The sequence below is a fragment of the Gallinula chloropus genome, assembly GCF_964237585.1.
Source record: "Gallinula chloropus genome assembly, chromosome: 5".
NCBI lineage: Eukaryota > Metazoa > Chordata > Aves > Gruiformes > Rallidae > Gallinula > Gallinula chloropus.
This window is the reverse complement of record NC_140090.1, coordinates 37,473,467-37,485,678: the sequence shown is the minus strand read 5'-3', so window position 1 is coordinate 37,485,678 and position 12,212 is coordinate 37,473,467. Positions and strand designations below refer to the sequence as shown.

At 38.8% G+C, this 12,212-nt stretch overlaps 1 protein-coding gene across 2 annotated transcripts in view; it reads left to right on the top strand.

Annotated features, from left to right (window-relative positions):
- Positions 1 to 12,212, top strand: part of NCKAP1 (NCK associated protein 1) — a gene marked incomplete at its 5' end in the record, with an annotated part of 57,702 nt that overhangs the window by 40,431 nt on the left and 5,059 nt on the right. For both annotated transcript variants that reach the window (XM_084264302.1, XM_084264303.1), the window contains 5 exons: positions 3,425 to 3,518; positions 4,239 to 4,321; positions 4,763 to 4,843; positions 8,729 to 8,822; positions 9,389 to 9,505. In XM_084264302.1, coding sequence (XP_084120428.1) covers positions 3,425 to 3,518; positions 4,239 to 4,321; positions 4,763 to 4,843; positions 8,729 to 8,822; positions 9,389 to 9,505 — 469 coding nt within the window. The remainder of the gene's footprint in view (positions 1 to 3,424; positions 3,519 to 4,238; positions 4,322 to 4,762; positions 4,844 to 8,728; positions 8,823 to 9,388; positions 9,506 to 12,212) is intronic.

Sequence of the window (12,212 nt, the reverse complement as noted above, 5' to 3'; positions counted from 1 at the left end):
ACAGCATGAAAATCTCAAGTATTCATCTGTAAGGACTTTATTTACCCCGTGTGTTAGCATCTGTTGTTCAGTTTATATGGATGGGAGACCTCAGGTCTCTCTCCTTTGATAGTTTTCCTTGGTTTTAGACATATATTTCCCTCTAGCTCAACAGGATCCATTTATTTATAGATGTCTGTATTCTGATAAATAAACCTTGTAAGTACAGGAGCACAAACAATAAAGTTGGTGCCATGAAAAAAAAATCGAAACACAGGCATATGAAGGAAGCTGGTTGCATGTATCTTCAAATCAGTGAACAATGACAGGGGAAGCACTTGGTACCTGTGTAATTAACTATTTCTGGAAAGAGGTTTTAATGAAGTTAATAACATGCCCTACTTTCCCAGGATAGTCGTGCTATTAAAATGTCACTAATTGACATATGTTTCTCTTTCATATGGCTTACTCTTTCAGTGTCATTTCCAAATTTAATTCCAGGTTGTTAATAGATTTCATAATCTTCAATTTATTTAACCACTAGTTACAATAAGGAGTTATTTGTAACTGGTGACATGCCAAGTGTTTTTAAAAATGCACATGCATACTTCAGAGATGTCTTCCTTAAACAATGATTAACATACCAGGTCTTGAAAAGTGGGTTTGATATATCCTGTGTTACTGTTTGAAAGATCTCATTCTCTCTATGACCTCTGGTGCTGGAGAGCTGCTAGGCTGTATGACGCCCTGAAAGACGTGAAGCCTTTTATTCGGTCTCTCAGCTAGAGGCATGAGGGAGGGGGTGCTCCTGCTTTCCAAGCTGCCCCAGGACAACCTGAGTGACTGGCTGGACAGGGTAATTGATTCCTTATGCCCATTCCAGTTCTTGAGCTTTAGGATGAACCTTTCCAGGTGAGAACCTGTGTCTTCAACATGAAATTCTGTAACTTTTGGCTGTGCACAAAGTGATATCTGTCACATTTTGAGGAAACCACAAAACCATTGGGCAGATATTCGGTGGTCCCCACTTAGTGTTGAGCTGTCTTACTTTCTCAAAAACAGCACTGCTGATATTGTAACTCTGTATTTCTTTTACAAAGCAACTGTAAGTTATCTCTGAGTTTTGTTGTTTGCTGATACTGCTAAGGATAAGCAGAACATAATGTAGAACCACATGCACATGACCACATATTTGGAAGAAAAAAAGAAAGTAATAAAATGTTCGTCTCTTTGGCTGAGATGCACTTGGCATAGCAAGAGAATGCTGAGAAACATCTGTGTTTGGGGGAAGGAAGCAACAAGAGGAATAGAATGGGGAATTTATTAAGCATAGGGTTCAACATGCTTGCTTTGCTTCCCGCAGTGGGACCAGGTGTTGGTTTTATATCTGAAGTTTAAGACTGGGGCGAGGAGGGGAAGTTTGCCTCACTTAAGTAACTATTTGAACTGTATTCCAGCTTGTGCCTTTTAAACCTTAAACTAATACGTTGGTTATTTTTTTATAAAGCTGAAAGCTTGACTCAGTAACAATGTGCGTGGGTTATAGCCTTCAGTCTTGCATTCTGGAGAGCTTTGAGGGATTTAAATGAAAATGTCACACATCTGCCAAGTTCTGATACATCAGTTGGTTGAAAATCGCCCATCTCAATTTCAGTGCAAACTAGTCTGGCTTTGGCTTTCAGCATGGAAGTACATCTCGTGTGTCTGTGTGTGAGCTACATCTTGTATAGCTTATTTCTATCCTTGCTTCTCACTGAAGAGAAGAAGAATGGAAGTGGGAAGACTGGGTGGATTATGGATAGACTTGAAGTTATGGGAATAGCAGAACCATGACACAATGTAATTGGATGTGAGAGGTCTAAACTGTTGGGCAGATCTGTTTTGTGCAGGATATTTGACTAGGAGATGTGCGTAAACACTGACCACCATTCATTTCATAGCAGCATTATAGTTTGTGCTGAGTTTTTTTCTCCTCCTGTGGTCACAGAGATATTTACTCTGAAATTTTCATTTCCCTCCTTGTCAGTTGCTAAGTTTTACCCTGTTCTCAGTGTGGGGTGAAGCAAAATAAAAACTAGATCAGGACTATCCAAGGTCAAATTTTCTCTGATCTTTAGCAGTAGATTCCTGCAGGTATGTCCCTTAGATTTTATATGCTGTGTCTTAAATTACATTCCAGGCTTATAAGGACCCATGTGCTTGACTTGTAGTTCTTCCTGTTCCCTGCCCCCTTGCTGCTTTTGTTTGTGCTGCCTAGTAATTAAGGTGGATTGGAATGCATTGACTTGAAAAATGAAACTATTAATAACTGCTTTGGAAGACCACCCCCAATCCAGAATGGCTTGTTTTTTTCCTCCATCTTTCAGTTCCTTTCTGCCTTGACATTGTTTGGTATACAAAGCAATGAAGAAAGTCACCTTTAAAAGAAGAGAAACACTTTCTTCATTTCATTTTCAGCAGCGTATGAGATAATGTAAATTTTCTTAGCTACTGGTTGTCCTCTACCTAAAGAGACATAAACTGAAATAGATTTCTGAAGTAGAGTACTTTGCACTCAAACTGCAGGAGTATTTTTTTTTTGTAAGGGCAAAGTACCTATTCCTTGATTGAAAAGATTTTAAAAATACTACTTGGCACAGCATAAGTTCTTCAGCTAGCAAGAAACCCTTTTAGAATCTGACATTTATAGAGGTGATTATGCAATCTGTATGATTTACATCTGATACATAGTTGGAGAATGATTGTAGGGAAGTTATTACATTTACTCTAATGTTACAAGTTGCATGTATGAGAGCTGTTACAAATTAGAAACAGACACATTTTCTTTTCTTTTGGTCAAACTGACATGAAAAATATGGAACTTGAGTTTAACTGTTTCAGGCTGAGGTGTTTGGACTGTAGTGAATGTCTTTCGGTTTTGTTTTATACTGTAATGGAAGAAAGCTTCAAATGAACTGCACCAAGGTTTAACAGTCTGACTCTCAGACTCTTTGTTCCATTTCACCACTTTTAAATTTCTGATCCTTACAGCATGACTAGTGAAAGGAGCATCCCAAAGGAAGGGATTACTTTGTGAATCTGTCTTTATATATGTACACTTTACTCATAAAAATTTAAATACCGGGAAGAGCTATTTGGTTTTACTGGGTTCCATTCTCTTGTTTTAAGAAGTTGTACACATTGCTGAATGTAAAAATCATGTTCCATATAAAAACTGTGTTCCAAGGGGTATTTAATCCACTGCTTTCTGACTTGGAACTTGCTTTTGGCTAGAGTACGGCCTGACAATAATACTGATACTGTAGTCCCATTGAGAACACAGTGGGTACATCTGTCTTCCATGAGTTTAATTGCCTCTCTGCCAGACTGAAATACCCTAAACCACGCATTTATCTTGTTAACATACTGAAATCTATAGCTGACCTGAACCCTTGCCTTTATTTAGAAACTTGTGGTGGAGAACGTTGAAGTTCTAACGCAAATGAGGACCAGCTTCGACAAGCCAGACCAGATGGCAGCGCTCTTTAAAAGATTATCATGTGGGTAACTAGCAAGGTCCTACTAAAGATACAGAATTGGGTTTTAACTTTGTCTTTGTAAAGAAACAGGAAAAGTCAATTTCTTTATATATAAACTGTATAGAAGTAGCAAAATACATGTGAGCTCATACAAACTGATGCATCTTTTCAACATTGCCCAGTTGTCTTGTGTGCAGACAGAAGGAGGTTTCAGTGTTGAGTGGACGGGCGCTGTAGTAGGGATGAGCTTCTAAACCTCTCCAGGGGTGATAACACATAGGAATAACAACAATAATCTACAAACCATGCGTGCAGCCATAGAATAGAAGACACAGGCTTTTTGGGCACATGCTTCTGACTGGATTCTATCACGGTGTAAATTACTGCATTCTTTGGAAGGATTTTTAAATGTAACCAGCGTAAGGGTTTGTGATTAACAAAAACAATAATTACAGAGAGAGATTTTTTTGGTCTTAAGGGAAAAAAAGTGCTAGTATTAGCATCTAGTATTGCCAGCTGATTCCCTGAAATGGTTAACAGGATGCTGCTTCTACTGAAAATCCTAGTGTCAGCTTAGATATGAAAACATGCTTACACCCTGTTTACCTTGGCTTTTTTAAGGAATGCCATTGTTTTGGTACCTTGTTTTTCAGTATTTTTTTAAAAGTTCTCTTTCTCTTCTTGAGCCTGTAAATAGAAACAGCTTCTTGGTCATTATTGCTGTTCTCTCTTTCTTTTCAGCTGTTGACAGCGTTTTGAAGAGAATGACGATTATTGGTGTTATCTTGTCTTTTCGGTCTTTGGCCCAGGAAGCACTGAGAGATGTAAGAAATAACTGAATTTCTTCCAAATAATTTTCATTGTGTTAGTTTAATGGAATGATTTTAAATGTCACTATTTAGAAATGCTACCTCTTCAAAGGCTGATATGAGTAAAGTGGCAATACTCAGTCATAACTGAACTTTGAACTTCAAGTTAGGGAGTATCTGCTTTTCTTGAGTACTGTTCAGAGAGATGTTACATTAAAACTTACAGGTTTTATTTTGAGCGTAACTCAGTGTTTTCTGTGTTTAGCACATTTTAAATACTTTCATTTCACTTTGCAAACAGCTTGATTTTGAGTTTATTAGGTTCTAAAGTCCTAAATCTGTGAACAAATTCATAAAAACTCATTTATAAGTCCAGTAAAGCAAATGGTAGTGTCTAATTTATCATTAACATGGGAAGCATTTTTTTCTCATTTTGTGTGTGTTTGTGTCCCTTAGGTCTTATCCTACCACATTCCTTTCCTTGTAAGTTCCATCGAGGACTTTAAAGATCACATTCCAAGAGAGACTGACATGAAGGTAATGTTTGGCCCAGAGGGTGATGCAGTCATTTTTGGACTTTACTGAAAATATGCGAAGGGCAAGGTTTTCATGCTCAATGTGCAAAATCCAGAAACAAAGAACACTGTGGTTTGGGTTTTTTTTTTCTAAAGAGCTAAGTAGTTGTGGCATCTGCAACCTCCTGATGTTTTATTGAGTTTTAAAACATGAATAAGTGATAAAGGAAAGAATACCAAGCTGCTTTATAGTGTGAGAAGTGTAACTGGTAGAACTAAATGTTTTAATGACTGTGTGTATGCTGTTGGAACTCTATGCATGTAATAGCTGCGAGGCTGAATTTGACCTTAAATTGAGAAATCTTATGAACCCGCTGTCTGAAATGCTTGGAAAAAGGTTATCAGCTTAACTGAAGGGCCTTGTTTCTCTATGGTAGTATGCTTCCATCCAAACCCCCTTGTTGGTACATCATGTGGCTTCTGGACACGTATGCTCAGTAGCTGCAGCCTAGCTGGTTCTTGAGATCTTACTGCAGCTGGGGGCCCATGAAGGTTGGCAAGTGGTATTGTGGCAGTTTGATTTCCAGAAACTCTGTAGTGGGATATATATTGCACAATTCTTGATTCGCTTCTACAGAAACAATTTTTATTAATCTGCCCTTGAGCAAAGTGTGGGTTTTGAGGGCTGGAATATACATTGTTATTCCTAAACTTGAACTTTATATGTTGCCTTTTATTCTTGAGGAAGGAAATTTAAGTTCTGTTGTGTATGAAGATTCGATACGTGAAAACATCCTTCCCCTTTTTAGAAGTACTAGAACAATTCAGAGCCTGTTCTGCTGCACCTCATGATTTCAGAAGACAGAGTTTAGCAGTTTGAAAATGTGTCAGAGGTTGTAAGAAGAGTGTAAGTTTCTGATACTTCATACATACAGCTGTTTCACTCCAAACTATAATCACATTCTCTGTGAAATTTGTGATGCTGAGAAACCAGACATGAATATTTGATGTCCCAGAAAACAGTGAAATTAATAACCACAATAGAGGAATTCTGTGGAAATGTTATAGAAAATTAACTTAAAGATACGGGCTCATGTTAAAAATTACGTTAAAATTACGTGTGTTGCCTTTGCGCTTCTCAGGAAAAGGCTTTCTGAAATTCTTAGCAGTAGTTACAGGGAAGATAATTGATCACCAAGGCATCATGTTCCATTGTTGCACTTGAAGAATCAGAGCGCAGAAGAGACGAAGTTCACCACTTGCTTTGCCTGATGTTTTCAGAAGGCATCTTACAGCCTTTGGTATCAAAGGGGTGTTGAAAAATAGGGTAGGATAAAGACCACAACAGTAACCACTGAAAAGAGTGTTTTGCCATTGATTTTTTTAAGCCAATGATAAGAGATCATTTAAAACCTCTCAGTGGATCTCTAAAGACATCCTTAAACTCAGCAGATAGGAGGAAAATCTGGAAATCACTGGAGTAATATGTAACCATTGGAGTAATTTAAGGGCAAAAACCCAAAGCTATCTGTTACTAAATAAAACCATGCTGAGGGCTGTTCTCTGGTTTATGCCATGCAGCATCACCTTGTTGCTTCTGCTTAGCCTAATACTTGGCTGTGGCCTGCTGTAGTTGTGCTGTGATTGTGAAACGTATCTGGTTTGTGTGTGCCTTTCCTGGTTCACAGGGTCTGAAATAAATACCAAGTGCTGCAGTACAGGCCAATGTGCTGGTGTGTGCACAGTACCAACTGTAGGTGTCACGTCTTCTGCTGTGGCCTGATGCCGTGGAGACTTGTTTTAGACTGTATAGCTAGCGTGGCTAATGCTTGAGGGCTGCACAGAGGAGGAGCCAAACGTGTGTAGTCTTGTCCATAGTTCCTATTGGGAATATTGGGAACTCTGGCACGTGCTACCCTGCAGCTCTGCCAGAGCTTTGTCTTGAAAACAGCGTCTTGGAAGGGCCAAGCTGTGTTGTGAGTCTGCTAATGATTAAGCCCTGTGGACAATCAGCAGCTTCTTGTCTGAGCTTTCTCTTGGCCCTGTCACAGCCATCAGTGCAGTTGTAGGCAAGAGAGACTTCTCTGGGGACTGTGGTGGTTTAACCCCAGCCAGGAACAGAGCACCAAACAGACGCCTGCTCACCCCAGATGCTTTAATAGGATAACAAAGGAAGAAAATAAATAATAATAATACCATATATATGCAGTAACTATTTATATGTATGTGTGTGTAAGATACATAAAACAATAGATGCACAAATGCAGTTGGTCACCACATGTGAAAAAGCACAATGCACAGTCTGTCTCTGAGCAGCGATCCTGACTCCCACCTGGCTTCCCCAGGTACATACAGAGTGTGATGCTCTATAGCAGGGAATATCCCTGTGGTGTTCCAGCTCCCTGGGTGTGAGGAGCTGGAACGTCCTCGGCATAGTGTAGGCACTGCAGCTACCCAGCAACAACTAACACCATCTGTTATCGATATTATTCTCATCCTAAATCCAAACCACAGTGCTATACCTGCTACAAGAAAGAGAGTTAATTCTATCTTAGCCAAAACCAGGAGAGGGACAATAAGGCAGAGTTGTTTTTCTTAAATGAAGGCTTGTCGAGACATTGTACAATCCTTTGTACAATGGTTTGGGACAGTTGTCCAACTGGGCATAATTTAGGGTATAACTTCATAGTCATTTCCTCGATAGTGAATTTGAAGTATACTGAATTAAAGCATGAACAGCTTTAAAGCTGTGAAATAAATACTTGTTATGAAATGTCACTTTTATTTTTGTATCCCTGAAACTTCAGGTTTGGAACGAAAAGCAAGATGGAGATTTGTTCTCCTTTTGTCTGTTTGTTGGTTGGTTGCTTTTTTAACATTAACTTCTTGGGATGTCTACACAGGCTTTTAGAAGCAGGCTTGCGTTGTTCCACTGTTGTGCCGCAACCAGTTTGTTGGGAACCAGCTCCCATCCAGATGCTCTGTAATTCTTTGAACGCAGGACTGTACTGAAGCTAGTATCATACATCCTGCTGACAGCATAGCACTGTGCAAACACAGCTATACTTTCCGTATCAGAACTTGCCCTCTGGTAGCCAGTCTGGAGCACACAGATAAGGATAAACTGCACAATACCCCCTGTGTGCAGCCGACCAACTATGCATGAGAACTGTAGGCAAAGTGTAAAACTTGTCAGTTGTTAATGGCAGGAAGGAGCATTGCTAGCATCTCCCGTAGCCCTGTGTATTTGGCATGAACCTGCTTTTGCAGAGATCCCTCTGAGCTACAGCATCAGATACTTTATCCGAAAAGCACACTGCACAAAGAGAGAAGAACCTTTAAGGGCAATAAAAAATACAGCCTGGAAAATTTTTGTAGGATGTTTATAGTCCCTCCACTTGTTACAGTTGAATTCTTGGCACTGGTAATCACTGGACACTGAATCTGTATCAAATTTGACTGTTGTAAGATTTCTGCCTTACTCTTAATTCACCAGATCATGACCTCTGGCTGGTGTCTGAAAGTGCTGTATTTGCAGGTGTTAGCCCATACTTCAGAGCTGGTAGAGAAAATCTGTTAGTTTCTTTTGAACGATAAAGAAAGATGTAGAAACTGCTAATTTGCAGCCAGGATGTTTGCCTTGGAGGTAATGTAGGAAAGCAGACAAGCTCTGGTTGGCTTGACAAAAAGAAATGATAATGTAGCACACCAAGTACTCACCCAGCTGTTCAGTGGGGGTTAGAAATAAATTCTTTATCTTGTTCTAGCCAAGTCTCTGAAATTCCTTAGTGCATCAGGCTCTAATATGAACAATTTAAACATGACAGCAAAAATGTGCTTCATCACGTCTACCCAAAAAGCATCCAGTGTTGTCTTTTTAGTCTTGTAATTGTCTTCTCATCCTCAGGTGGCAATGAATGTATATGAACTATCATCAGCTGCTGGATTGCCTTGTGAGATTGATCCTGCTTTGGTCGTAGCACTGTCTTCCCAAAAGTCAGGTAAGAAGTTACAACTTAAAATATAAGTGTAAAGGGAAAAAAAGAATGGAGGGGGGAAAAAATGCACCTAGGTGTATGGAAATCTTTAAAATGCTAGGAGACTTTATAACTTCTGTTCCTTCAGTGAACTTCACAAATTGCATAAGAACCCTTGTGCCTGATGCCAACTGATGTGTTAGCTTGAGAATCTTTTCAACCACATATGAATTATTTTTTGTTCCAGAAAAGTATAACTAGGTGTAGAATTTGGTAGCGAATGGTGAAAGCTGCTGGAATTTAGGGACAATGAAAATAGGAGTCTGTTGTGAAGGACTAGGGATTGATCAGATCTGTTGTGTAGGTCTGTAACAAATCTGTGCCGTGTTAAGTAGGCATAAGGAGCTCAAGTTCCAGCTGAATAATGCACTGCATGGCTTTGACAGCGCTGTTACCAGTGTAACACAATTTGGTCAAACATATTATAATCTAAACTTCTTGCAGTTGAAAGGAAATACTTTAGGATGACTTCTACTAAAGAACTTTGGGTTTATTGTTTTGTTTTCTCTTGGTTTTTTTTTTTTCTGTAGAAAACATTAGTCCAGAGGAAGAATATAAAATTGCTTGCCTTCTCATGGTCTTCGTGGCAGTCTCCTTGCCGACTTTGGCTAGTAATGTGATGTCTCAGTATAGCCCCGCCATTGAAGGTAATGTACAGTCAGCAAAATACTTGCTTTGGATGCTTTCTTCCTAATAGTCCTGGTAATTTCCTGAATACTTTCACTTTATATATTTAATTACATTTTTTAGTTGACAAATTTAAAAGTCAGTTGGTCTTAATTGAGGAAAGCTCTTCTGAAAGTCGCTTGAAAAGCATTTACTTAACTCTTCTTTGAGATGATAACTTTACGTGAAACACGAGTCTTCTACCTGTGATTTTAAGAGTAGTTCAGATGCTGTAGGGGGCAATCTCATCTTAGTATCTACAATTGCTAGAGCATACATTTACATTAATTAGCCATAAACTTCTTATGTAATAGTATGGATGTTTTAGTAATCTTTCTGTTGGCTTTGGGCCACTCGTACAAGGTGTCTTTTCTATATTTAACATGCTGTTCGTATTACTAAGCATAAAATTTTGGAAATCAGAATCTGGAAGGTGTTAGCTGTGGTCAGAATTATATCCTATGCAGTAGCTGAACTTTCTTATTTAAAAAAAAAAAAATCTTTGCCTCAAGGAAATTATTCTTTGCATGTAACCCACAAAGAAAAGTTCTCTTTCAGACAAAATTAAATTAAAAAAAAATCCAACAAAGTGGCAAAATCCTTCCAACACACATGAAAGTCACCTTTCAGCTGTTCAAGCTATTTCCTTTGTGATGCGTAGCATGGCTCGCATAAAAGACCATGTGTATTATGCCCCTATTTACTGGTCCACTTACTGGGTACACTGGGGTTTTGGTGTGGCGTTTTTTCTTAAAGTTGCATTATTTTAAATCTGATCAAAATTTAACTCACAAAGAATGTCTACACTAACCAAAACTTAAAGTACTGGGAAAAAAAACCAAAAATTCTGAAAGCCTTCTGTACTACCTAGTGCAGTATGCAGATTGTTGTTTTAAATTGGGTTAATTAACGTTTTCTTCAGTTTTGAGAGATTAGGGATTTGTTAACTCGAGGTGCATTCTAAACAGATAGTGTAACCTTTTGCAAAATGTGAAAAAAAGGATAAATCTCTGCTGCAATGAGTAGAACTTGAACATTGATTCGAAAAGTTAAAAATTTTAAAAGTAACAGCTTGTTCTGATGAATAAGGGGAACAATCTGTAACCTGGAGAGGTGTTATATGTCAACTGGACTCTAATAGTATTTCTGTGGCTCTTTGCGAGCTCTTTCAAAGCCATGATGGCTGACTGAGAGTATAAGCAAGAGCAAGGAACATCCAGTGTGGTTGGTGAGGGGCACGGGTAGGAGCTTGCTCATTCAAGGTCAGCCAGGTTCCTTCTCTTTAACTGAGACCAAATGAACTTGCTTACATGTGTTTAGGAGTGCATCTCTTAAATACTATTTGGTTATATTTTGTAAAAGAAAAACTTTATGTACCATAAAGTGCTTTCTCCTTTGAAAGCATCTTTTTTACTGTAGAGTCTCAAAATTTACACAACTTGACAAGGAAACAGAACTAAAAAATTTTTAACGGTTGTTATATTTTCACATTCATCTCTCTGCAAGCTTCTCTCTAAGAACATGAGTCAGGCTAGCTAGAGGTTCTCCAGCACATTAAAAGCACATGCAGGTTTGCCTTCCTCAGACTCTCTTCTCTTCCAAGATCCCCCATGTAGCCCTTACAATCTTAGCAGGCTGAAGCAATAGATAATTCTTATCTTCTGCCTATTCTGTAGCTTTGATATTCCATTGTGAATTCATTTACATTCAGTAACTCTTAACACGAAGTCAGGTGAAGCCTTGTTTCAGAATGGGTTCTAAAAGTACAGTTAGTCTCATTAAAACTGGGCCTGAAGAGAAGTTACATCTAGAACTCAAATTAATCCCGTATTAGGAATTGCTACGGATTTTATGAGATGTGGCCTCTGTATTATGTAACTCTTTACTGAGTGGGCTCTTTTTTATTGAGAGGAAAAGAGCCTGGCAAAAGGAATACGTAAAATATGTTCACTCTACAAAAATAACTCAACAAACAGAATATAGACCTTGTCAGTCCTTGCATAATATTACTTGTGTCTTGCCCTTGTTGCAGAACACCTGGCTTTAAACACTTAATATAGATGCTATTTCCAGAGTGAGAACTTAATAAATGCTGGGTTTTGATGAAGTAAATCCTGAATTTATCCATCAACAAGTCACAGATTTGGAGTTTCAGTTTTGTAATCTGGCAAGTAATACCTCACAAATACAGACAGTTCTTGGACGGCTTTAGCAGTGTCTGCGTTCTCTCTGCCTGCTTCAAGATCAAGCCAATTTCTTCCACTAGCTCCAGATAAAGGCTCAGACTCTAACAGCCTGGTACTTTTGTTCCCAGTGAGAAATCTGAGCTGCTAGTCAGATATCAGGCAAAAGGACTCATTTCTTGTCCAAAGGCTAGAATACAAGACTAGTCTGTAAGACACATAGCGTTTTCTAAACAGGTTGGACGGCAACAGTTCCTCAGCCCAAGTCCCTTGCTCATGCTTTCTCTACTGTCTGAGACAAAAGTGAAGTCACTTCAGAAACAAATATAAACTTAAATCAGCAGAATTAAGCAGGAGAGCTGTTCTTGACTGATCTTCAAGGAAAGTGGTGACCTATTCTTTTTTTTGGACTAGCACATTCATGCAGCAGTATCTACTTAAAAGCAGGAGTTGGGGTATCAACTCTGGGGTCCTGCTAGTGGAGATCCACGGGGACCTTTGCTGG